The sequence below is a fragment of the Acinonyx jubatus genome, chromosome E2, assembly GCF_027475565.1.
Source record: "Acinonyx jubatus isolate Ajub_Pintada_27869175 chromosome E2, VMU_Ajub_asm_v1.0, whole genome shotgun sequence".
NCBI lineage: Eukaryota > Metazoa > Chordata > Mammalia > Carnivora > Felidae > Acinonyx > Acinonyx jubatus.
This window is the reverse complement of record NC_069396.1, coordinates 58,121,057-58,148,468: the sequence shown is the minus strand read 5'-3', so window position 1 is coordinate 58,148,468 and position 27,412 is coordinate 58,121,057. Positions and strand designations below refer to the sequence as shown.

At 43.8% G+C, this 27,412-nt stretch overlaps 2 protein-coding genes across 2 annotated transcripts in view; one reads left to right on the top strand and one right to left on the bottom strand.

Annotated features, from left to right (window-relative positions):
* The window catches only part of NLRP5 (NLR family pyrin domain containing 5), a 33,244-nt gene extending 13,895 nt beyond the window's left edge, over positions 1-19,349 (bottom strand). Inside the window, exons 1-9 of the mRNA XM_027037006.2 lie at positions 19,046-19,349; positions 16,127-16,201; positions 12,336-12,392; positions 11,577-11,624; positions 9,603-9,669; positions 6,795-8,396; positions 5,829-5,999; positions 3,706-3,873; positions 1,465-1,635 (exon numbers count right to left, since the gene is read on the bottom strand). Coding sequence (XP_026892807.2) covers positions 1,465-1,635; positions 3,706-3,873; positions 5,829-5,999; positions 6,795-8,396; positions 9,603-9,669; positions 11,577-11,624; positions 12,336-12,392; positions 16,127-16,201; positions 19,046-19,334 — 2,648 coding nt within the window. The 5' untranslated portion in view covers positions 19,335-19,349. The remainder of the gene's footprint in view (positions 1-1,464; positions 1,636-3,705; positions 3,874-5,828; positions 6,000-6,794; positions 8,397-9,602; positions 9,670-11,576; positions 11,625-12,335; positions 12,393-16,126; positions 16,202-19,045) is intronic.
* Positions 1-27,412, top strand: part of NLRP13 (NLR family pyrin domain containing 13) — a 109,088-nt gene that overhangs the window by 9,239 nt on the left and 72,437 nt on the right. Inside the window, exon 2 of the mRNA XM_027037245.2 lies at positions 5,850-6,094. The gene's annotated coding sequence lies outside the window, so the exon portion shown is untranslated. The remainder of the gene's footprint in view (positions 1-5,849; positions 6,095-27,412) is intronic.

The following is a 27,412-nucleotide window of genomic DNA, read 5'->3' as shown; positions in this document are numbered from 1 at the left end:
TTATTTCAATGAAGAAATGCTATGTGGGTTGGATTAGAAGGGGGTCAGGATATGTAAGCCTGAACTATGCCACTTTGGCATAAGGATGATCTTGAACTGAGAGCATCTGAGAAAAGCAGAGACAGGAAGAGCTCTCTGGTCTCCCCCACCTGCCTAAAAACAGGGCACGAATCTCCCTTGTGCATGTGTCCCTCCCCTTCGATTCCAGAAAGAGAAGGACACTTGTCACCAAAGATGGGCATGACATTGAAGTGACTTATATAAACTTTATCTACCATTAGGTCCCCCCATATACTTCTTAGTCACCTACCCACAATTTATCAGTTCCTAGAAGCTCCATACCCCTTTTATCTAGTTACTCCTCCACTATTTATCATACGTTGTTATAATGATATATAAGCTCAAGTCTGCCCGCTCCTTTGGGTTCCTCACATCTTTTCTGTGAAGCCCCCAGGCACATTAAAAAAGAAGTACCACCAATAAAACTGGTCGGTACTTTCCCCTGTCAATCATCAGTTTAATTTGCAGGCCTCAGACATCGCACCCAAGAGGACAGAGGTAAAGTTTTTTTCCCCCTCCCTTAGAGGAAGAGAAGACGTGTTGGCTTCTCATGTGGTTCTCTGCCCCCCCACCCCCCGCCCCGAATCCCACTCAGGACTTTGAAGGGTAGTTTGTGCCACTTAGTTTTCCTTTTTTGGTATGACTTTAGCCACCAAACTCCCCATGAAAGAGGGAGGTTATTGCCACGGCAGGCTTTGAGAGTGGTGAGGGAAACAACTTTGCCCAGATGGCAGGTCTTCGAGGGGGAAATTTCCAAATAATAGATTAGTCCCTTAGGTATCCAACCAGAGCTCATGTTCTGGCTTTGCCTTTTATTCCCTACGTGACCTTAGACAAGAGATTTCCCTCCTTCTGGATTCTCTTTTCCTTATCAGCAAACGGGATGAAAATAATTCCTCCCTGGCAGTTGTTTGTGAAGATGGCATTAGTGAGAAGAGAACATGCAGCACAGAGGCTGGTGCTCAAAGACACCGTAGGTGGTGGCTCCAGCCACAAGCCTAACACTCTCCAGGATTTCGGCATGGGTGAAACTTGGCAGTAGGTAACACAGCATTGCTAACTCTAAGCTGGACGCTGCATGTTAGTTCCCCAGAACTTACTTGTCTTCAACCAGCCTCTCCCCATTGGTCCCCAACCAGCAGCCCCTGGCAACCACCGTTCCACCCGCTGGTTCTATGAGCTTGGCCTCTCCCCTAGACTTCCATATTGGTTCAGAGTTTAGTGGCGAAGGCACGGATGTTATTTACTGGGTGTTTTTTTTTTTTATCCTCAGTATTGGGGCACTCCCATGGGGTCACAACTGCCATTCCAACCCTTGGCTTAGGCATCAGCTAATTCCTTCCCCATCGCTTGGACCGTCTCAGTTAAGAGGAAATAGCCCGGGTGAAAAGAAGTTCAACTCACATCAGCTTCTGCAGGGTGCACTGTGAGGCAATCAGGGCATGACAGAGGGGCTTTATGCCCTGGGCTGTCATCTTATTTCCTACGAGGCTCAGAGATTTTAGGCTGATGGATGTAAGAAGGATTTGGGAGATCACCATGCAACAGGTGGGGTTTAATCCACAGTGATCCAACCTGCAGAAACAGGCAACACGAAACACAGTCTCGTCTCTGCCCATAAAGCAACCCGTTTCCCTGCATGCCAGCCACACTGGCCTTTTTGCTGATTTTTGGACACTGTTTGCTCCAGACTCAGGGTCTGAGCATTTGCTATTTCTTCTGCTTTGCAACATCCCCCCACCCCCACCTCCAACCCCACGTCTTTATGTGGTTCAGTTTTTCCATTCGGGTCTCTTGAATGTCACCTCTTCTGAGTAAGCCAGTCTCCCAACTTTACTTACCCGTGCCTGCCCCACCCCACCCAACCTGGCCGCCCTCTCTCCAGCATTATTTTATGCAGATCAATGATCGCCAGCCAATGTTTTATATATTTGCACTTAAAAAAAGTTGAAATACATCTGACACGTAACATTGTGTAAGTTTAAGGTATAAACATGCTGATTCGAAACATTTATATACTGCAGTAGGATTGCTATTATAAGCGTTAGTGAGCACCATCATTTCTTTTTTGGGGGTGGGAATGATTCACATCTAGTATCTTCACAGTTTTCATGTTTATAATACAATCTTGCTGTCTATGATTGTTACACTGTGCATTAGGTCTATAGGACCTATTTGTGTACAGGTTTGCAAGTTTGCTCCCTCAGCGTCTCATAAGCATCCCAAGTAGCGGTGTCTTTTGACAAGTTAATCTAATCCACAAAACACACACCCAGGATTTACAAAACTGTGGTACCAGCCCCCAAACTGGAAATGAACAGAACGTCCCCGGATAGTTGAATGGTTACCTAACTGTTCTGTACCGTGCTACCAGATAGGAAGTACTCAGCACTAAAAAGGAACCAGCATGGAGGGTGGATCGGGAAGAATTGGCTGACTGAAAACAGTCCAGTCACAGGGCAGTGACATTCTGTACGATTACGGATGGTGTGGTTGGAAAAGGGAACGGGGTTGATGGCACTTCTGGATCTTGGGTACGGCATGGTTTTACAAATCTGCACGTTTCACAAACTGACACAAAACGACATACACACGTTGGTCACTGTGTCAGCATCACTGGGTTTGATATCACACTGTTAGTTATGGAAGATACAACAATGAGAGAAATTGCCTCAAGGGTTCCTGTCGTCTAATTAATTTTTTTTAAGTTTATTTATTTATTTTGAGGGAGACGGACACAGTGCACAAGCAGGGGAGGGGCAGAGAGAGGGAGACAAAGAATCCCAAGCAGGTTCCGCACTGTCAGCGCAGGGTCTGACTTGGGGCTTGGCCTCAACAATCACAAGATCATGACCTGAGCTCAAGTTGAGCGCTCAACCAAGCGAGTCATCCAGTTGCCCCAAATTGGATTATCTTTATGAAGCACTGAAAGTTACCTTTTTATTGTGGAGAAATATGCCTCACAAAGTTTGTACAGGTGTGTGGCATTAAGTACATCCATGATGTACAAGCATCCACACCATCCACCTCCAGATCGTGCAGTCTTCCTACTAGTTTTGCAACTTGCTGTGAACAATTATTATTTTTTTTTTAATTTTTTTTTCAACGTTTATTTATTTTTGGGACAGAGAGAGACAGAGCATGAACGGGGGAGGGGCAGAGAGAGAGGGAGATACAGAATCGGAAACAGGCTCCAGGCTCTGAGCCATCAGCCCAGAGCCTGACGCGGGGCTCGAACTCACGGACCGCGAGATCGTGACCTGGCTGAAGTCGGACGCTCAACCGACTGCGCCACCCAGGTGCCCCAACTGTGAACAATTATTCAAAAAAAAAAAAAAAAAAGCAGGGGCACCCGGATGGCTGTCGGTTCAGCGAACGACTCTTGGTTTCGGTTCAGGTCATGATCTCAAGATTTGTGAGATCGAGCCCCACGGTGGGCTCTGTGCTAATGGCATGGAGCCTGCTTGGGATATTCTGTCTCTCTCTCTCTCTCTCTCCCCCCCTCCCTCTCTCTCTCTCCCTCTCCCTGCCCCTCCCCTGCTCACACTGTCTCTCTCAAAATAAATAAACATTAAAAAAAAAAAAGGCAAAGACAACACTGGCAAAACCAAAATCAAAAAAGCAAAAGCCATCCCCAGCACTTACCTCAAAGACTCCAGCAAACAGTTTGGGTGTCTTAACGCTTTGCACGCCATCATGAGATCTTCTTCCCTCAGGTGGGTGCTTTCCAAGCTCAGGTATTTAATATTACGGTTGGAAATGAGAGTCGTCCAGAGATGACGAAGACCAAGGGTAACCTCTGCACCTTTAAATCTACCGAAGAGAGAAAAGAAAATGATGCATCAGACATAGGGGACAGTTGTAGCTCAATTTTCCCTTGTTCCTCTTCTTGTATTACAACTCTCTTATCTCTCACTATTTGCATTATTTTTTTAATGTGTATTTTTCAAGAGAGAGACAGAGCGTGAGCAGCAGGGGAGGGGCAGAGAGAGAGGGAGACAGAGAATCGGAAGCAGGCTCCAGGCTCCAAGCTGTCAGCACAGAGCCTGACGTGGGGCTCGAACTCACGGACCACGGGATCATGACCTGAGCCGGAGTCGGACGCTCAACCAACTGAGCCACCCGGGTGCCCCTAATTTTAAAGATTAAAAAAAGATTTAATCTCTCCACCCCATGTGGGGCATAAACCCATAACCCTGAGATTAAGAGTCACACACTCCACTGACTGAGCCAGCCAGGTGCCCCTAATTTATTCAATTTTAAAGCAACAAATACTTGAGTGCCTGGGTAGCTCAGTTGGTTAGGTGACCAACTTTGGCTCAGGTCATGATCTTGAGGTTTGTGAGTTTGAGCCCTGCATCAGTCTCTGTGCTGACAGCTCAGACCCTGGAGCCTGCTTCAGATTCTGTGTCTCCCCCTCTGTCTACCCCTCCCCTGCTCATGCTCTGTGTCTCTCTGTCTCTCAATAATAAATAAGTGTTAAAAAATTTTTTTAAAGCAACAAATACTTGAACATCTATGACGCAGCAGGCACTGGACACAGTATTAAATGATGCTAATATTGCACGTTCTCACGGAGCTTAATCTCGTGGGGGGACACTCAGTGAAGAGCTGAACAAGACAGCTATGCTGAAGAATGAAATTCAGGACGGTCCATTGAGAACAGAGCTACAGGGGCACCTGGCTGACTCAGTAGCCGGGAACACGTGACTCTTGATCTTGGGGTTGTGCGTTGAAGGCCCACGCTGAGTGTAGAGGGCACTTAAAAATAAAATCTTAAAAAAAAAAACAACAGAACTGCAAAAGATACGATCAAGTTCAAGCTGAACAGAGAAGTCCTATGTCGCAAAAAGGAGTCTAAGGTGATAACTGTTTGGTTTTTAAAAAGTCATTTGCCAATATATGCATAGAGTTGCATGGAAAGTTCAGGAGATGTGAAAGTAGTTAATTAGAGAAATAGGAGAGGTGGCAAAGGATTTACCTAAGACCCTTGTAGTGCCCGAATCTCGTTACCATTTCGATGTATTCCTGCTGAATTACAGATATGGTGACGACAGGAACTCTAGGACATCACGGGCAAGAGCAGAGAGCAGGGACTGCTTAGCGGGAAGGGGTGTCCAGGGAAAACGCTAAGATAAAGCTGGCGGAGGAGTTTGGCGTAGGATGGAGGTGAACAGGGCACTGTCAGCACTCTGGCATCGCCTGCCTCCCTGGCACAGCCCAGCTTAAGGAAACTACTTAGGGAGGAGATAGAGGCAAGAAGGGGAAAATGTTTGCGTGGAGAAGTTGACTTGCTCCGGTCTGGGGGTCACCTGTGCTTTGCTTGGAGGGAAGAGTCTGGAATAGACTCTGTCCACAGTAGAACTAGCATTGTTGTCTCGTGCTCCAGGTGCTTGGTGAGCACCCTGGGCTCTACCACAGACCCAGGAACCTACGAGCTGTTCAAATATTTGTTACCTTATTAACAAACGTAAAAGCATTAAGAACTGATGGAAAGCCTCTCTGATCTTCCTCTACCCACTTGCCTGAAATGAGCTCCCCTCACCTTTGCCCCTAGTAACCAACTCCTATTCATCCTTCAATACCCAGGCTGAGTGAATCTGCCTGACAGGGTCTCTAGTTACTCCCCCCTTGTGTGCTTCTGGTGACCCGGTTCCTGTAACTTCTGTAGGACTTATCCTCTCTGATTACATTCTTAGATTGGTCTTTTCTCATAGGTGGGAGAGGAGAGCTGTGACACAGCCACGCCAAGGGGCATGAACCCTTACATCAGATTCTGTATTTTACAGGTTGGCTGCCTCAGCGTGGCACAGAGGGTCTTCATGGCCGCTTCACTCAGGATGCTGCCACTCAGGTCGAGCTGCCGCAGGCTTGGGTGGGTGCTGAGCACGAAGCAGAGGTCTCCCCACCACTCATCAGCAAGGCGCCTCGCCGGCTTCCTACATTGGAGAAGGAAAGAAACATTTGCTTCCACGGGATGGAGTTTAGCGCGAGAAGGTGTCACAACAGGGTCAGAAGAGACCCGTCCATCACGGTAAGACTCGGATGGCTTCCGAGGGTCTGAGGCCCATTTAGCGTTGTCGCCTTGTGCTTTGCGTGAGTGCTCTCCTACCCACCCTGCTTCCGGAACATTCCGACACCCCAGGGGGGTGTGCGGAGGGGACCTGGAGCCACCAGCTCTATAGTCAGATATACCCTTAGATCCCAACTCCCCCTGGAACGGGAAAAGGTGCGGTTCACAAGGATGTTCCTCAGAAAGTTAGAAGCAGAACTACTCAATGCTCCAGGAGGCCCACTTACACTCAGGAATTGAAGGCAGCACCCTGAAGAGGGATTTGTGCTATCTTCACAGCAGCCGAGATACAGAAACGGCCTAAATGTCTGCTGACGGATGAACGGATTAGGAAAATGTGACACACCCACACGCACGCACGCACACCAGGGAATATTACTCAGCTTTGAAAACAGGAAATCCAGGGGCGCCTGGGTGGCTCAGTCGGTTAAGCGTCCGACTTTGGCTCAGGTCATGATCTCACGGTCCGTGAGTTTGAGCCCCACGTCGGGCTCTGTGCTGACCGCTCAGGGCCTGGAGCCTGCTTCTGATTCTGTGTCTCCTTCTCTCTCTGTTCCTCCCCTGCTTCCACTCTGTGTCTCTCTCTCTCTCTCTCTTTCTCAAAAGTAAATAACAAACGTTAATAATAATAAGAAGAAAATGGCACAAGTGAAGGACTCACCCTTGGGGACTCAGGGGCTGTGCCTCAGTGAACTCATCCTTTGAGAGGCTCTCCTGCACATCCATCCGAATTTTCCGCAAATACTGGCAATGCCGGAGGCAGAAGGAGGACACCAGGACATCCATTCTCCGGTTCATTGGAAGCCACACTTCTTGGAAGCTGTTCAATGCCAAGCAAACAAAGTCTTCATCTTGAGTCTCAAAAAGACAGTAGAAGGAGTCCAGGAAGTCCAGAGGGGAGGGGGTGCTGGGCTGCTGACCCAGCAGGGAGATCCAGCCCAGAAGCCCCTGCCTCACCACCAGGGGGACTGGACATCCAAGCAGGACTTCCAGGGTCCCCATCACCTCTTTGCTCATGAGGCCAAACAGGAAACGCTTCATCTGGAGCAAGTGAGCATTGGAGCTGATTTGTCTGAGCTCCATCAAGCTCCTTATGTTCTCCATGAACACGGGGTAGGGATCCCACTCCATTTCCAGTCCTTCTAGAACGTAGTGCAGGGCAGCACAGAACTCCTGGATGCTGGGGTGCAGGAACGTGTAGCACCTTTCGTGGCCATGGTCTCGGAGGAGGACATTCATGTGAAACAGAGCGGAGAGCTCGGATTCCCTGAGTCCGTGAACACTCAGGTCATCTCCGTAAAACACAAACTTCATGTTCCACACTCCCTGCACCGCCATGCGGCACAGGCTCTTCAAGGTGGCTCTCTCTTCCTGGCTGAGACAGCGCTGGGATGGGTCTCGGGGAGTGAGATGATGGAACAGAAAGGTGGTGTACAAGCCCGTGAGGGTCTGGCAGGAAGGAGGAAGGCTCTTTCCCGACGCCTCATGCAGATTCAGAGCCTCGCAGGTGAGCCACCCCAAGATGGGGACCTGGCACTCGTTAAACAGCGGGTGGTTGTCCACCACTGAGTTCAAGACTTTCGTCTTCTGATGCTCATTCTTCATGTGCTTAAGGAGCAACTGAACCCTTTTCTCCACGGAGATGCCCCTGACTAACAGGTAACGGGGTGACAGGACCATGGATTTGAGCTTTTCTATGCCCGTGTCTCTGACGGTGATCATCAGGGAGGCCTCAGGGAGCAGGACTTTCTTCAGCAGACTGTGCATCAGAACGGACATGGGTTGCTTGTCTCCCCAGTCTTCACAGAGACCCAAGTCAGCATCTTTGAAAGCAAAGTCCAGGTCATTGAAACCATCAACAACAAACAAAAGCCTTTCTGGTTGGGACATGATCTCCGTCACCGGAACCTGTGAGTGTGGCCACTCCCTGCAAATTAGCTCTGCAAAACTGACCTCCCTCATCCACGGCATTTCTCTGGCATGGAGGAAGAAGACATAGGAGAACATTTCCTGGTAGAGTTCACCTCGCGCCCAGTACAGCAGGACCTTTCTGGCCAAAGCTGATTTCCCAATTCCTGATTTCCCGTGCAAAACCACAGTGTGAGGCCGGAAGCCCCTCTGGTCTGGATTAAAAGCATCAAATAGTATTTGCATTTCTGGACAGTCAAAGGCAAAGTTGTCAACACCATGGTGTGCGTCCAGCTTCATAGCAAATTTTGTCATCACGTGACTCTTGTAGTCCCCTGTATTACCTCCACAGCCCAAGTTGGACAGGGGAAGGGAGAAGAAAAAACAGGAAACAAAGTTAGAAGAAAGTCTGGATTTCAGGAAAAAGCAAAACACAAGTCCCCAACCCCCTCGACCTAGAATCAATGGGTCCTAAGTTAGAGCACGTATGTGTACATGGTTCTTTTGTTTCTTCCTAGCAATGGGCTGATAACAACCTCCATCCTTCATGCAAAGGTCAATCCCTTAAAGCGTATGAACGCCCTACAAAATACCTCTACTTGTCCCTTTAGCCCCGTCTGTTTTTTCAGCACTTAATACCTGACACATTACATTTTTGTTTGCTTCTTGTCTGTCTCCCCTCAGTAGACTCTGTGCAGGGACTTTGCTATTTACTGTTGTATCTTTATTAGAATGATGACTGACACCCTGTAGACACTCAAGTATTTGTTAAATGAATAATCTATGCCAAACACTACTATGCAGTCTATGAAAGGCAGAGAAGCTTAGGGGAGCTGAGGATGTGTGTGCATCGGCACTGATTTCTGGGCTTGCAGGACAGGCATGGATCTCCAGCAGCTCCGGGCTGCTATGGAGAAACCCCTCCATGCAATAGGAAAACCTGCTCTGCCACAAAGAGGCAGACATGGCCCTGAAGTCAGACAGATCCTGCTTGAAATTCCAGGCTCTCTTGTATGGTGTCAATTTCTGAGCCTCAGTTTCCCCACCTTTGAGAGGAGATTAACATCCTCTTGAAGTGTTGGAATAAATATTTAAGAGAGAATGTGCCTTCAAAATTTATTGGCACAGGGCCTGGCAAAAACAATCAGTGGCCACTATTGTCGTTACAAACCATAGTTCTTCCGCATTATCTGATTATATTTTTATCCCAGCACTTGTCACAAATGGCAGTTATTTTATGCATCTGGTTTTTGCCTAGTCCCTAGCTTGTGTTGGAAGTTCCATGAAGGCACTTTATCTGCATACCTCCAGACTCTTCAACAGCCTCTGACGTCTGACAGGTACTCAATAACATGAAAAAAAAAACAAACAAAAAAAACCCTCCTCTAAGCTGGGGTCCTTACATTTGCTGGTAATACTATTATATATTTTTTAAAAAGATGACAAGATCCAGGGCGCCTGGGTGGCTCAGTTGGTTAAGCATCCAACTTCGGCTCAGGTCATGATCTTGCGATCTGTGAGTTCGAGCCCCGCGTCGGGCTCTGTGCTGACAGCTCAGTGCCTAGAGCCTGTTTCAGATTCTGTGTTTCCCTCTTTCTCTGACCCTCCCCCGTTCATTCTCTGTCTCTCTCTGTCTCAAAAATAAATAAACATTAAACAATTTTTTTTTAAAAAGATGACAAGATCCTCTCTGTACAAGTGTATAAGGCAATGACTATCTTTACATAAAATATCTACCCAGAAGTTCTAAATCTAAGCTCCCTTATTCTGTATAGGGAAAGGTATTAAGACACCTATATTAAAACTATAGGAAGCAGGGGTGCCTGGATGGCTCAGCTGGTTAGGTGTCTGACTTCGGCTCAGGTCATGATCTCATGGCTCATGAGTTCGAGCCCCGTATCGGCCTCTATGCTGAAAGCGCAGAGCTTGGTGCCTGCTTTGGATTCTGTGTCTCCCTCTCTCTCTGCCCTTCCTTTGCTCATGCTGTCTCTCCTTCAAAAATAAACAAACATTAAAAAAATTAAAAAAAAAACTGCAGGAAGCAGACCTTGAGGTCTGAACAACCTCTATTTGCTGAGCTCAGACTGATGCATTATCCTCAAAGGACAGACTATGCTCCTGGGCTATAGGTTTTCAAAGAGAGAAGGAAGCCCCAAGGAGGTACGTCTGCGTTGAATTTGGGTCACCCTTGGCCACCTCTTCTCCCATGGACTCAAGTATTGCATCTGTGACCAATAGTTCCAAATCTCCTTCAATGGTGCTGACTTCTTCCCTGAGATCCTAGGCTCATGTGTCAAACTCCCCACCTCAAAGGGTCACAGGGACCTCAAAGTCAGTGCGTCAAAAACTCATGTTTTACCTCCAACAAGAAACTCCTCATAAGTTTCCCATAAGTGGCAATTAGACAAAAGCTTCTGTTTGTGGACTTACTTTGGAACAGATGTTTGCCTCAATGCTTTCTCCATAAACCTAACTTTAGCCCCATCTCACTCTTATGGTGGTTTGTTCATCTGCAAAATGGGGATATTAATACCTCCCTTAAGAGACTGGTGTAGGATGTTATGACATAATCATAAGACATGGAGAATAGCACCTGGCCCGTGGCAAGTATTCTAGAGAGGTCGTCAATATTGGCATTTATTACCACTCATCTCAACTGAAAATGGACAACACTGGCAACTGCTGGGTCTTCAAGCATTTGTCTGGTGAAAGATTAAGGCTAACATAGGTTATGTCACAGAGGTGGAATAAAACTCCAGCTTGAAAGTCAAATAAATCACTGATTCCTGGCATCACCATCCATCAGGCTGTCTAGTGGAAAGGCAGGAGCTACACCTGACACTTTTTCCCCAGAAATCCCAAACACCAGCTTTTATCAAATACCTCATAAGTCAAATCACTTCTGTCCATCAACACTTCCTTGTACATGAATATTCATAGTGGCTTTATTCACAATAGCTAAGAGGTAGAGACAACCCGAATGTCCATTGTCTGATGAACAGATAAAGAAAAGGTGGTCTATCTACACAACAGGATATTAGTCAGCAGTAGAAATGAGCTAAGTGCTGGTATGCGCTACAACATGAATATAGAAAACATTATGCTAAATGAAAGAGGCCAGTCATGAAAGACCACACTTGTAGGATACCATTTATACATATGGTATACATACATAGAAGTCCAGAATAGGCCAATTCATAGAGGCAGAAAGTATATTAGTGGTTTCATAGGACTTGGAGAAGAAGAGATATAGAGTGATAATGGGTTTGGGGTTTCTTTTGGGAAGAGGAAAATGCTCTGGAATAACATAATGGTGATTATTTGCACAACATCGTGAACATGCAAAGAAACACTGAATCGTACACTTTAAAAGGGTGAGCTTTTTGGTACATTGATTATAGCTCAACAAAAAGTCTCAAGTGGAGTGCCTGGTAGCTCAGTTGGTTGGGCAACTGACTCTTGATTTTGCCTCAGATCATGATGTCAGGCTTTGTGAGGTCGAGCCCCAAATCGGGCTCTGCTGGCAGCGAGGAGCCTGCTTGGGATTCTCTCATTCCTTCTCTCTCTGCCCCTCCCGTGATTTCTCTCGCTCACTCTCAAAATAAACAAGAAAAGAAAAGAAGAAAGAAAAGAAAAGAAGAAAAGAAAAGAGGAAAAGAAAAGAAAAGAAAAAAGGAAATAGAAAAAAAAAGAAAAGAAAAAAGCCTCAAGTAATATTCCTCAGAGAAGTCTGCTGTCACTTCCTTGACTGGTCAATTGCTGTTTCATACAAACATGGCACCTGGGATCTCATCGTTTTGTATTTTGTTTGGTTTAGTTAACATATAACTCTATATGGCCATATGTATATATATTTTACCACTATTTTCCTATCAGTTCTTCAAATAGTAGGTATTCACAAAATAAAGGTTGACAGAAGGACTTGGGAAAAGAAGTCACCACTAGCCAAGTACTTCTGAACAAAGTGCTTGATTACTCTTGTCTATATTTAGCGCCTGTCAAACGAGCTTACGCTTCATGCCCAACTTCCCCAGAATCCCAGGTCTTTGGAATGTGTCTTCATACAAAGTAACTGTAGATGATCACAGCAGACATATGTGATGCCTTTGATGATGATTCATTCTAGGAGCTCTTGGGGGAGGAGACTGATGTACCAGAGACAAATGCAGATGAGCAATGGGAAAGTGGACTCCTCTGCCACCCAAACTCCATTCCAGGATGGCCAAAAAAAAAAAAAAAAAAAAAAAAAAGCAAACCAAAAAAAAAACCCCCACAGCAAATCAGATTTCTTTACCTTGTTCTTTCATCTCTGCTGCTGTGGCACCATCTTGTTCTATAGCTTGTGAAATTTCTGCAAAAGAGAGAAGGAAGAATAAACTCCCCCATTCTTTTATTTTTAAATATAATTGTCAAATTGGTTTCCATACAACACCCAGTGCTCATCCCAACAGGTGTCCTCCTCAATCCCCATCACCCACTTTCCCCTCCCTCCCACTCACCCTCAGTTTATTCTGAGTTTTTAAGAGTCTCTTATGGTTTGCCTCCTTACCTCTCTAACTTTTTTTCCCCCCTTCCCTCCCCCATGGTCTTCTGTTAAGTTTCTCAATATCCACATATGAGTGAAAAACATATGGTATCTGCATTTCTCTGCCTGGCTTATTTCACTTAGCATATCCTCCAGTTCCATCCACATTGCTGCAAATGGCCAGATTTCATTCTTTCTCATTGCCAAGTAGTATTTCATTGTATGTATAAACCACATCTTCCTTATCCATCAGTTGATGGACATTTAGGCTCTTTCCATAGTTTGGCTATTGTTGAAAGAGCTGCTATAAACGTTGGGGTACAAGTGCCCCTCTGCATCAGCACTCCTGTATCCCTTGGGTAAATTCCTAGTAGTGCTATTGCCGGGTCATAGGGTAGATCTATTTTTAATTTTTTGAGGAACCTCTCCACTGTTTTCCAGAGTGGCTGCACCAGTTTGCATTCCCACCAACAGTGCAAGAGGGTTCCCATTTCTCCACATCCTCTCCAGCATCTACAGTCTCCTGATTTGTTCATTTTAGCCACTCTGACTGGCGTGAGGTGGTATCTCATTGTATAAATTCCCCCATTGTTATGTGAATATCTGAATTAGAGAGGGCACAGACCCACATCTCAGGACCAGTTTGGAACATGGAAGCCACTGGCTCAGCTAGAGATGCTAAGTGTATGTAAAATGAGCACTTGATTCAAAATCAGGAGATATGAAGTTCTGGTCTCAATTCTGCTTTTAATTCTTTGGAGACCTTTTGGCAAGTCATTAAAATGGTGGATAAAATCTGGTGGATAAGAACTAAGGGTCTGGAGTCAGACATAGGATTTAAATGGGAATTCTGTCCCTTCCTGCTTATGAGGTCTTAGTCAACTTGCTGGTCTAACATGCTTCTGTGGGTTCATCTGTAGAGCTAGGATAATAGCTCCTACGTTGTGGAGTTGCTCTAAATTAAATCAGGTGTTTTGGTAGAGGAATAGCACAGTCTCTGGTGTATAATAGCTACTACTTGCTGAGAATAACCATTATATCTACTTATTAAAAATAGTTTCCTAATGTGGCTAAGTACATATTTGACATAGGTGATGTGGGAATGACTTATGGTATTTAAGGAATAGTCAAAAGGGTGGTGTTAATCTTGCAGATTATAAAAAAAAACATGCAATAAATTATCACAAATGTAACAAAACTATTTGAGCATTTTAAAGCAGACGAGTCAAGTTTTCAGATGTAAATTTCTAAAAGATCACCTTGGTTATTATTGTATAGAAAATGGATTGCATACAACCAGAGTGGAAAAGGATAAGAAATTCGAAGGAAATGATTCTCATATACAGGGTATGGGTAGAAAAACATAGAAATGGATTATACTCTAGATGTGCATCTCATAGGATTTTGATTCATTGGATGAAGGTGGAGAAAGAAAAGAAGCAGTCAGTCAGACTAAAAAGTGAGTAGGCTTTTGGAATGAATAAGCAGGTGGATAGCAGTCCCATTTACTGAAATAAAAAAACAGAGGAGGCAGATATATAGAACACCAAGAACACCAATAACAGCAGATTATATGGTCTTCTGAAGCACGCATAGAACTTTCTCTAAGACACGCCATATGTTAGCCCATAAGACACAACGTGAAAATGGAACAACAAACTAAAACTTACAGCATGTAGATAGAGCAGTGGTTAGAGTGTCGACATGTGTAGGGTTTAAGTATACAGCTTAGCCTCTGGATCTTCAGTTTTGTTACCAGATGATTGGAATTACAGTTACTACCACACGAAGTCCTGTGGAGATCTAGGAGATTGAAGCACGTGGCACCATGCTTAACCCGTAAGGTCTCAACAAGTGGTAGTTCTTGTGCACAATGGTAATTTAGAGGGGTTTCCCAATGTGGTTTAGAAGACCCCAGCTTTTGTCCATTTTGATCCTACTGCCAACATTAGTCAGTCGGTGTCTCTATTTCATATCGCTAAATCACTACTTAGTAATCTTTAAACCCAGTAAGATATGATTTTATCCCTCGAAAGAGAATATGTGGGACTCCCCCTGTTAAGCCTAGATTTACATTAAAATTGGGATAATTTATGCCCTCTGGGATTCTGAAACTCTGACTCATCAGTTCTTCAGACTTTAGTTTTGAAAGGGATTTTCCTGCCCACAGTCTGAACAAAGCTGCTTCAACAGGAGGTTGGTCCTGATTCTTTTGAGGTGTTAGACTTCATGGTCAATGCTGACTGCTAGAAGATTAGCAATACATAAGTGGTAGTGTGGGTAACAGTGGGGGAAAGCATGCTGTCTATATAAGCCTACATCTTTCCCTGTATGTTTTGGCATCACTGCTTTGATTCCTTTTGTTGGTCTCCTTTTTCCTCCACTGAAGTGTAAACTTCATGAATGCCGGGGATTTGCATGTACTTTGTCCATGGATGTATCACAAGTCACAGAGTGGTGCCTGGCATATCACCAGTACTCAAATATTTGGGGACTTGTATTGAACATGGTTTCATGTTATCTGGTTCTCCTCACCAAAGCCTCCAAAACAGATTATTAGGTGAAGCTTGTCCTGGTGGGGTCATGGAGTTATCCAAACTGAAGATGGAAACTCAAATAGTTGTAAGAAAGCTTTAAGTTCACAGAGCTCTTTGGACTCAGAATAAGAAAGACCATGATGGGAATGCAAGCTGGTGCAGCCACTCTGGAAAACAGTATGGAGGTTCCTCAAAAAAACTGAAAATAGAACTACCCTACGACCCAGCAATTGCACTACTAGGCATTTATCTACAGGATCCAGGTGTGCTGTTTCAAAGGGACACCTGCACCCCCATGTTTATAGCAGCACTATCAACAATAGCTAAAGTATGGAAAGAGCCCAAATGTCCATCGATGGATGAATGGATAAAGAAGGTGTGGTGTGTGTGTATACACACACACACACACACAAAACACACAACGCACACTGGAGCATTACTCAGCAATCAAAAAGAGTGAAATCTTGCCATTTGCAACTATGTGGATGGAACTGGAGGGTGTCATGCTAAGTGAAATTAGTCAGTCAGAGAAAGACAAAAATCATATGACTTCACTCATATGAGGACGTTAAGAGACAAAACAGATGAACATAAGGGAAGGGAAACAAAAATAATATAAAAACAGGGAGGGGGACAAAACAGAAGAGACTCATAAATATGGAGAACAAACTAAGGGTTGCTGGAGGGGTTGTGGGAGGGGGGATGGGCTAAATGGGCAAGGGGCATTAAGGAATCTACTCCTGAAATCATTGTTTCTCTCTATGCTAACTAATTTGGATGTAAATTTAAAAGAATAAAACTTAAAAAATAGATTAAAAAACTAAAAAAGTAAATATTTTGGAAAATTAAAAAAAAAAAAAAAGACAGACCATGATTACCAGATCCTCAGAACCCATACAACCACCTGACAGAACAGAAAGAACACTGGACTATCAGGAGTAATGGTTCAAGTCCCAGATGTGCCACTAACTCATCACCATGTGGCTTGAGACGTATCCATTTTCCCACCATGCCCATACTGACCTGGTACTTCTTTCATGCTCAGTTCTTGGTCATTCTTCATTGTAGAATTTTCTGGCATTTCAGCCAGTGAATACCCTGCAACGGAGAGTAGATGAAATAATAGTCTCTGACAAAGTCAGCAATTTCCAAGACTAGGGATGAGATTTCCCATTACTAAATACTGAGGGGAACCAAGACAAGTCTCAGATGTCAGTTTATTCCATGACTAACTGGTATCAGAGACAATGGAGTCAGATCCTCAAATGCCACCAGCACAGCAAAGCAACAGAGACTTGTTGCAAAGACAGCTCTGATTTTGAATTTGTAAATTCCAGTCCCAGTTTTGCTGTAAGGCCTTGGGTAATTAACATAACAAGGCAGTTTATGGTGGCTATCAAGAATTTATCTTCAAGAGTCATCCTGAACACCTCTCTTGAACTTCAAACTAGTTAGTTAACTACTCACTAGGGACCTGTGAATTATCCAAATAGAGATGTCCAGCTCATCATTTCTAACATTGTTTACTCCTTCTCCTGTCTGCTGCAAAGCAACTCTTCCAATGTTTCTTGGGATGAGGTAATGGAACCCCATGCACCCAGTCTCATGCCAGAAACACGGGTGTCATCCATGTTAGCATATTCTCTCTCTGCATTTAGTCCTACAAAACTGTTGTGTCTGCTTTTGAAACATCTTCAGTTGAATTTCTACTTTCTCTAATGGCCACTGCCACCCTGGCCCAAGACACCTTTATTTCTCCCAAGGGATGCCAGAATGGCCTCTTAACTGGTCTCCCCACACCTATTCATTTATTCTGTCTGGACCACAAAACACTTCAGCAACAATGATGAAATGTCAATTGGATTATTTTTACTCCATCCCCCTTCAAACGAATGGCTTATTCTTTGCTATTAAAATTATTTTCAAGATGCTGTGTTGTCCAACTTGTAGTCCACTTCCCCATATTTATCTCTTGTCTTGTTCCCTCAAGTTCTTCATGCTCTAGCCAAGCTCTTTGTTAAAGGCTTCATGATGCTCCTGTCTTCTGCTCAGCATGTGCTATGTGCTTCTCTAATTATGTCCAGTTGGCTTGGCTAGCTTCTTTTCTTCATATTTGTTTCAGCCTGAACTTCACTTCTTCTAGGAAGTGATTCTGTCCTTCACTTTACTCTGGTCTGGAATAGGAACCTCTCCTTTTTCTGCACCATTAAAAAAATCACCCATTTATTCCTCTTCCTTGCTGCACTGGAAACTATGAATTCTCATGGGTCACATGCCAGAGATTTAAAGATATGTTAAATAATGAGTCCTGTCTTTGTCACCTGTAAGCTCATGAACTGGGTCATGTTGTAGAACTTGGTAGAAACTCTATTTTATTTTATTTTTTATATAGAGAGGGAGGGAGCCAAAACATAAGAGACTCTTAAAAACTGAGAACAAACTGAGGGTGGTTGGGGGGTAGGAGGGAGGAGAGGGTGGGTGATGGGTATTGAGGAGGGCACCTGTTGGGATGAGCACTTAGTGTTGTATGGAAACCAATTTGACAATAAATTATATTTATTTAATATGAAATTTATTGTCAAATTGGTTTCCATACAACACCCAGTGCTCAACAGGTGCCCTCCTCAGTGTCCATCAACAAGTTTCCCCTCTCCTCCACCCCCCATCAACCCTCAGTTTGTTCTCAGTATTTAAGAGAATCTAATGGTTTGCCTCCCTCCTTCTCTGTAACTTTTTCCCCCTTTACCTCCGCCATGGTCTTCTGTTAAGTTTCTCAGGATCCACCTATGAGTGCAAACATATGGTATCTGTCTTTCTCTAACTGACTTATTTCACTTAGCATAATACCCTCCAGTTCCATCCATGTTGCTACAAATGGCCAGGATTTCATTCTTTCTCATTGCCAAGAAATATTCCATGGTATATATAAACCACATCTTCTTCATCCATTAGTCATAGAACCTCTATTTTAGCTTCTTCAATGGGGAACCTATTTCATGGAGTGGGTTTGAGACTCAATGACAGGGCAGTTTCAACATAGTGCCTCATCTAGAGTACTGACTCAGTAAACATCACCCATCATTTTAATTTTAGAGCCCTAATTTCCTGTGAATCAATTAGGGCTTTTTTTTTTGTTTTCCACACAGGGCTTTTTTGAAGCTCTGAAAGGATAGCTTCTCTTAAAGTCCTTTGAACTTCAGATAGATGCAGAGTTACATCTAGGCATTTAGGGCCAATCTGACCCTTGGGACTCTTTTCTAAGTTTTCTGTCCACAGTTGAAGAAGAGAATTCCTCTTGATAAAGGAGGGCTATTATTTTTTTCTACCTTTCTCCTAAATACCCTAAGATAGTCACACAATATGATCTGAATACATTGCTATAATATGGACACCAAGAGTCTGACAAGATCAATCCTTAGAGTTCCTTGAGCCTTAGTCCTTCAGCTTGGGGCAAGAAATATGGGATAAACCCACTGTACATCCACCATAGTGTTCTCAATAAGTGAATGAAGCTTTGTTGATCCCTTTCTATACGTTGTGTTGTTGAAACTTTGCAACAGCACATGTAAGCATTAGTGTTCCAAGATGTGGAATCCAAGGGCCAGAGTAAAAGCAGATTTGCTCAAAGTCATACAGAACAAGTAGAAGGTCCAGAGCTCAAGCTTAGCACTTAGGACTCTAAATCCTATCTACTAACTTCAACCAAATTCTGTCCAGGTAGAGGGTCTATCTACTCAATTCTTCTCTTCCACTGTTTCACAGGGGAGAGACTACTCTAATTTCCAGCCAGGTAGGATGACCATTGAGTGACTTCTCATAGTTCAGACTCACGCTGTGGAGATGGACCCAATTAGACATCAAGGATACCTTCCCCATTCCCATGGGGGCTTGATGTCATCTCCTTTCTCTCCTGCCCCCGGATTTGCCCCAAGTCTTACTCACTTTTCATCTCTTTCCTTGCCTTCTCAGAGAGTGTGGACAGGTTCATCTTTTCAAAAATGTGAATAGATATTTTCCAGGCAAGAGATTCTCTATAATGCTCATGCAACAGGGAAGCTAGATGTTCCACATTGGCACTGTTTACTTCAACCCACGGAAAAGAGCACGTTGCCAGTTCTGAAGTATTTTCCATGAGCAATTCCTTAAATGTCTGAAATTCTTCCTTTCCTAGCTGCTTGAAACACCACTGCAGTCCATAGTTGGAAAAGGAGGGTAGTTTGGCTTCCCGCATCTTAGTGCAAGGCTGAGAGCTCAGGTTTTGATGGAAAAGTGGATTCTTTGGTAATATGGAGCAAATGACACCTGTGGAAGAGTAGTAAGATTCAAAAGAGGATCTTGCATCAAATTCTCAAGTTCATACAACCAACATCAGTTAACTCACTAGAAACAACATTCTCTCTTCCTTTTGTGAAACACACAGAAAAGCCCCATTCATGGGTAACAATTCTTTATAGACTTAAAATTACTTGACTTCATATCTGTTTATCTCATTACAAGAATATAAGCTCTGGGATGTTTTGCTGCCCTTATCCCTAGTTCCCAAAACACCACCCAGTATAGGGTCAGATTCAAAACACTTAAAAGAATACATAAACACTAATTTGAAAGGATATGTGCACCGTATGTTTATTGCAGCATTACCAACAATAACCAAATTATGGAAGCAACTCAACTGTCCATCAATAGATGAAAGAGTAAAGAAGGTGTGTGTATATGTACACACACACACACACACACACACACACACACACACACACACTTGGATATTATTCAGCCACGACAAAGGATGAAATCTTGAGATACGCAACACCATGGATGGAGCTAGAGAGTATTATGCTAAATGAAATATGTCAGACTGAGAAAAACAAATAACATGATTTCAGTTGTATGTGGAATTTAAGAAACAAAAAACAAATGGGCAATTGAAAAGGAAAAAAAGAGAAAGAGGCAAACCAAGAAACAGACTCTTAAGGATATTAAGAGAACACACTGATGGCTACAAGAGAGGAGATGGGTGGGGGTGATGGGCAAACGGGTGATGGGTATTAAGGAGGGCACTTATGTGATAAGCACTAGGTGTTGTATGAAATTGTTGAATCACTATATGATACACCGGAAACTAGTATTACACTTATATTAACTATACTGGAATAATTAAAATCAACAATAAAAAAACCCAAAACACTTACCAGTGATGCTCTTGGCTAATGTAGCTATACTCATGAAAACTGGCAGATAAGTTACCACCACTTACTGAAAATTAGTCACACTGTTTATTACTATTATTATGTTTATTTTTGAGAGAGAGAGACAGACAGAGAGAGACAGAGAGAGAGACAGAGAGAGAGAGAGACAGAGACAGCATGAGCAGGGGAGGGGCAGAGAGAGAGGGAGACACAGAATCTGAAGCAGGTTCCAGGCTCTGAGCTGTCAGCACAGAGTCCAATATGGGGCTTGAACCCACCACGATCTCATGGTTTGAAATCATGATGAAATCAGACCCTCAACTGAGCCACCCAGGCTCCCCTATTATTATTTTTTAAAAGTAGGCTCTACATCCAATGTGGGGCTTGAACTCATGGCCCTGAGATCAAGAGTTGCACGCTCTACCAACTGAGCCAGGCAGGTGCCCCAGTCACACAGTTTTTAGAGCAGTTGATTCCTTCTGTGTCTGTTAACATAATATGAAGTTACATAAACATAGTAAAGAGTTGTGGTATAAAAATAAATGGGTAAACATTTGAAAATCTTATTTGACAAGGATATTCTATCTAGAAAATATAACAATAAAAAGATAAACAACCTGATTAAAAATGGGCAAATGATCTGAATAGACATTTCTGCAAAGAAGATCTACAATTGGCAAATAAGCACATGACAAGACGCTCAACCTCCTTGGCCATCAGAACAGATTCTACACCCCTGACCCCCTCCATCAGCTTGTTCTGTACATGGACGTCCATGACCTGTACCATGCATTTCTTCTCAGAATCGTCTAGGCTGGTCGGTGGTGACAAACATTTTGTACTTGTTAGGAATGCTCCAGGAAGAATTCTTAAATCTAGGAAATCTCCTCTTCCATTATTATATGGCCTCTATAAACAGGGACAACCAATACCAGTTGGGCATTTTGGGGCTGTTCTGGTCTTGCCCAGCCATTGGTTTGTGGTGGAAAATAAAGCAATCAAAGGGATACCATGTAATAAAAAACTTTAAGGGCTCAAGTAGACGGCAACTTGATTTTTTCCCCATGAGCCATAGTAGAGTGGAGGTTAGCTGTGCTGGATATTCCTATACTTGCTGTGCTTCTAGGTCTGATTTGTAGATACCCAGTGAGGTCCTCTTGAGCTCCTTCCTGGTACTGGAAGCATGTCACCAAGGTGTAACCAGATTGTAAGGTACATGTCTGGTCAAACTCGGAGTTTTGTTGTTGCTGCCTAGGCAGACGGGGCATCTACTCTCTGTGCCCTTAACTTACACACTGGATTCTGGTAGTTTCTCTCTGCTGCTCCCCTGCCATTCTCTACGTGCAGTTTTAAGGAGGGGGTGGTGACTAAGATTACTTCAATTTACAATGAGAGAGCTGGAGGATAAAGAAACTGAAGATTATAAAATACAGTTAAAACCTTGGATCGCGAGGAACTTGTTCTGTGAGTGTTCCACAAGATGAGCAAGCATTTCTTTTTTTTTTTTTTTAATTTTTTTTAACATTTATTTATTTTTGAGACAGAGAGCATGAACAGAGGAGGGTCAGAGAAAGAGGGAGACACAGAATCTGAAACAGGCTCCAGGCTCTGAGCTGTCAGCACAGAGCTTGACGCAGGGCTCGAACCCACGGGCCGTGAGATCATGACCTGAGCCGAAGTCAGACACTTAACCGACTGAGCCACCCAGTCGCCCCAGAGCAACCATTTCTAATAAATTTTAACTTAACAAGCAATGTCTTGCAGTATGAGTAGTATGTGATGCTGAAGGTCACATGGTCACAACTGAGCCAATGCTTCTTGAAATTCACCTTGATATACAAGTGCTTTGGATTACAGGCATATTTCTGGAATGAATTAAGCTCACAAACCAAGGTTTTACTGTACATGGAAGGAAACGTGGAAGGAAGGGCTCTGGGCTGGTGAAAGAGGGGGACACAGATGCCACTGTGACAAAATGGTAGTTTTCCTAAGCTAGAGTATTTCAAACACTGCTTTCAGAGATGAAGCGGTCTACATGGGCACAAGTTTTCCCCCTAGCATATAGGACACAGGGGATCACAAATGTCTGGTTTATGAGAATTACATCTTAAAACAGTTCAGAGATGGTAGTCAGACCATTATCATGGACTGACAAGCTGCCTGGAGGAGCAAGTAGAGTGGTTGGGACAGAGTGCTAATGGCCCACAAAACTGAAAACAGTCAGCCCTTTGCAGAAAGTCCACTGACTTATGCTCTTAAAAAAAAAAAGCTTCAACATTGGGGTGCCTGGGTGACTCAGTTGGTTAAGCATCTGACTCTTGGTTTTGGCTCCATTCATGATCTCACAGTTTGTGGGCTCTGCGCCAACAGTGCAGAGCCTGCTTGGGATTCTCTCTTTCTCCCTCTCTCTCTGCCCCTCCCCAACTTGCTCTTTCTCTTTCAAAATAAATAAACCTAAAAAAAAATTAAAACTAAAATTTCCTATTTTTCCCCCTCCAACATAAAACAACCTGGATACATGGAGATGGAAAACAAAACACCCCTCTCCCCCTGCCCCAATCTCCCAACTATTCGGTTAAGTGGTGACTAAATGAATATGGGAAGCTCATTTAAAGGAGAATAAGTTTCAGATGGCCACACCTGCACATGGGTATAGACATGATTTGAATTGAACATTTGCCTTATCGTGCAAAGCAATCAAAGGAACAAGTAGAGGAGAACTGTGGCTGTAAAAAGTCACAAAAGTCTCAGTGGTCTCAGGAAGGTTATTTTTAGGATGGAACGCTTGACAAAGTTTATATGCTCAGAGGGAAGAGTAAGTGAAAGTAGAAGCAGGAAACAAAACAATTAAATGAGTACTTACTCTTTTCTAAATCCCTTCTTAGGCAATTTACAGCAACTCATTAATACTTTCCATCAGTAATGTGGATACACAAAGAGTGTTACTGTCTTCACTTTACAGAGTGTTTTAGGAAAAAGCATTTTAACGCACATCTTATTATAATGCTCCACCTCTTCCAACACATCCCAGGAGGGAGCTGATAATCAAACCCAACAGAGTAGGAGGAAAGCACAGGTGGAGGGAATGGCCTGGGGAAGGCAGATGGACCCCTTCCCCTGGAAAGCCGAAGAGGGATTGGGGAGAAGGTAAGGACATTATTCCCACAAAGGGCAGGGTTGTAGGTTGGAAAGATGTAGAGTAAGACTGGTGGTTAACATTATTTTCTGGAAATAAATGACTAGCCAAAGCTTCCCCTTTGTCTTTATCCTTTATTCTATCTATGTCTTGCAATGGCTTTCTGCACCGGATCTTGAATGATCCCATAGAAGTGGTCAAGATCACAGGGCTTGAGATCTATCACATGCAGTTTTGAATGTTGATTCAGCCCTTGCTACTCCAGGCAAAGCCATTTATTCCTCTGTGACTCAGTTTCCCCATGTGACAACACCCTCAGGACTGTATAGCGCTTCAATAACTGTAACCCTTCCCTGTGTGGTTAACATATAATTAGCACCTTAATTATAATTAACATATAATTAACACAGTGACAACCCTGAGCTCCCACAAGACCTGGTCCAGACATGAGCTGATCTTGAACTTAGAGTCACAGCACCCCCCACTCTGTCCTCTATTTTAGACCTAGAGACTGGGAAGGATTAAAGGAACATACTGAAGGAACCCAAACAAACGTGAAAAATATTCTTTTATCAAAATGGGGAAATGGGACGCCTCATTCTTTCAAAGCATATCTTTGGTTCTTGGGCTCTGGCTAGTCTAAATGGAGAGCGTGGGCACACAGAGCCAAGCTCAAGGAATAAGTCCTAACCAGTGCTAGAGAAAGAAAGGAGATGAAAGCTAGGAACAAGAGAAAATACTCACCAACTCGCCTCCAAAATCAGAGCCCGCTCCCCGGCCAGTGGGCAACCACACGGTGAGGGTCTTTGGGGAATCCTGGGTCAGTGACGTTGTTGCTTTCCATTGGTTGTCCTGGGCTCTGAATGGCCAGCTCCAGGGTAGATGTGGAGCAGCTGTCTTCTGCACCTGTCCTTGCACTATTGAAGATGCTGCCTCATCCTTAGCACACCTGTGCTCAGCCCTCACCTGGTTGTCCCAGGGCAATGTTCTTATTTTACACAACCTGCATTTACTGACCAGTGTCTAATGCCACTGCTGTTGTCTGTTCAGTTGACTTTCTCCATAAACTCTTTTTTAAATGTTTATTTATGTATTTTGAGAGAGAGAGAGGGAGAGTAAGGGAGGGATGGGGAGAGAGAGAGAGAGAGAATCCCAGACTCCATGATGTCAGTGTAGAGCCCAATGTGGGGCTCGAATTCACAAACTACGAGATCATGACCTGAGCCGGAGTCAGACACTCAACTAACTGAGCCACCTAGGCGCCCCTCTCCATAAAACTCTTACCTGGATTCCCTGTGAACTCATCGTAAGCATTCCTGTTTGTTATCAAAAGAACAGCCTCCGAAACTCTCCCCTTCTGAACTGTCCATCTTGGGCAATAGAAGTACTAGCCATTTTGTGCCTTGAGTCTCCACATTAATGGTTGTTTCCTGGAATTTTCCCATCCTTCCCGCTGCCCTCCTCGCTTGACTGAAATATAACTGACAACACTATGTAAGTTCAAGCTACACAATGTATTGCTTTGACACACTGATTCACTGAAAAGTGATTGCCAGCAATGCTAACAGATACCTCCTATTCCAGTAGTTCCCAAACTTCACCCCAGGTTAGAATCATCTGGGAGAATTCTAAAACCCCTGATGCCCAAGCCACACCCTACTCCAATTAAGTCTGGATGTCTGGGGCTGGCAGCCAGGCAACAGTGCTTTTATTAAAGATTCCCAGGTAAGACCCTGTGCCACAAAGACTGGGGACATTGTCACACTTTCAAGCCCGGCTATTTTCAAGGCACATTCCCCTACTGCTTTAGCAAAGGGGTGTTTCCTGGGCCCTTGTGGGGAACCTGTCAGTGGGTGGATTCTCTGGCTTTCTGTTGCCCCCAGGCAAGGCAGTTCAGGGCAGCCCCACCTCATTCACTGTGGATCCTAGTGGTGGTACATTATGATCAGCTCCAGCTGTTAAATTCTGGGCTCTGGAGAACAAATCAAAGCAAATGAAATTTGCAAATGACATACTGGATAAAGGGTTAGTATCCAAAATCTATAAAGAACTTACCAAACTCAACACCCCAAAAGCAAATAATCCAGTGAAGAAATGGGCAAAATACATGAACAGACATTTTTCCAAAGAAGACGTCCAGATGGTTAACAAACACGTGCAAAGATGCTCAACATCACTCATCATCAGGGAAATACAAATCAAAACCACAATGAGATGTTACCTCATACCTGTCAGAATGGCTAACATTAACAACTCAGGAAACAACAGATGTTGGCAATGATGTGGAGAAAGGAGAACCCTTTTTTTTTTTAATTTTTTTTCAACGTTTATTTATTTTTGGGACAGAGAGAGACAGAGCATGAACGGGGGAGGGGCAGAGAGAGAGGGAGACACAGAATCGGAAACAGGCTCCAGGCTCTGAGCCATCAGCCCAGAGCCTGACGCGGGGCTCGAACTCACGGACCGCGAGATCGTGACCTGGCTGAAGTCGGACGCTTAACCGACTGCGCCACCCAGGCGCCCCAGGAGAACCCTTTTTTACTGCTGGTGGGAATACAAACTGGGGCAGCCACTCTGGAAAACAGTATGGAGGTTCCTCAAAAAATTACAAATAGAACTACTCTATGACCCAGCAATTGCACTACTAAGTATTTATCCAAAGGTTACAAAAACACTAATTCAAAGGGGCACATGGACCCCAGTATCTATAGCAGTGCTATCAACAATAGCCAAACTATGGAAAGAGCCCAAATGTCCATCGACTGATGAATGAATAAAGAAGATGTGGTACATATATACAATGGAATATTACTCGTCGATGAAAAAGAATGAAATCTTACCATTTGCAACAATGTGGTTGGAACTGGAAGGTATTATGCTAAGCAAAATTAGAGAAAGACAAGTATCATATGATTTCACTCATCTATGGAATTTAAGAAACACAACAGATCAACATAAGGGAAAGAAAAATAAGATAAAAACAGAGAGGGAGGCAAACCATAAGAGACTCTTAAATACAGAGAACAACCTGAGGGTTGCTGTAGGGGAGGTGGATGGGGGGGATGGGCTAAATGGGTGATGGGCACTAAGGAGGGTACTTGTTGGGGTGAACACTGGGTGTTATAAGTATGTGATGAATCAGTGTGTTCTACTCCTGAAGCCAATATTATACTATATATTAACCAACTTGAATTTAAATAAATTTTAAAAACAAAAAAAAAAAAAGCAAATTTTAAATGGAAGATTGGATTACCTTTATTTTTCTCTATGCTTTAAGGATGGGGTGGAGGTGGGGTTGAGGATTCCAACTGCTCTGACTTTTGTAATGAAACCCTTCTGGAGACCAGAGAACCAATGCAGATAATACCTGATCATTACTTTGTATAGAAAAACATGAGTTTTTCTTTTTTTAAAAAAAAAATTTTTTTAAGGTTTATTTATTTTTTTGAGACAGAGAGAGACAGAGCATGAACGGGGGAGGGTCAGAGAGTGAGGGAGACACAGAATCCGAAACGGGCTCCAGGCTCCGAGCTGTCAGCACAGAGCCTGACGCGGGGCTCGAACTCACCGTGAGATCATGACCCGAGCCAAAGTCGGACGCTCAACCAACTGATCCACCCAGGCACCCCAAAACATGAGTTTTTCAAAAGAAAAATATCGTATGGCTGCCTCTATATCTTTGAGTTCCAAATGCTGTCCTAACTCCTTCATTCATGTACGACATGATTTAGACCTGGAAAGTTCAGACTGCTCTGTGATGTATAGTCCCTTCCTGTGAGGTTGGAGGGGAGGTCATCTGCATATTAATAGAGTTTCTCAAAGTTCTGTGGACCACGAGGAGACAGAGCATGTAGGGAACCACTCTCTAGAGCAAGGATCTAGTTCAGCCTGCTATGTGTCCAAGAAACATTTGCCTTAATTTGTTTTATTGTATTAATACACTAAAATCATTTTTAGAAGTTCAGTTTTTAAAAAGTTTATTAATTT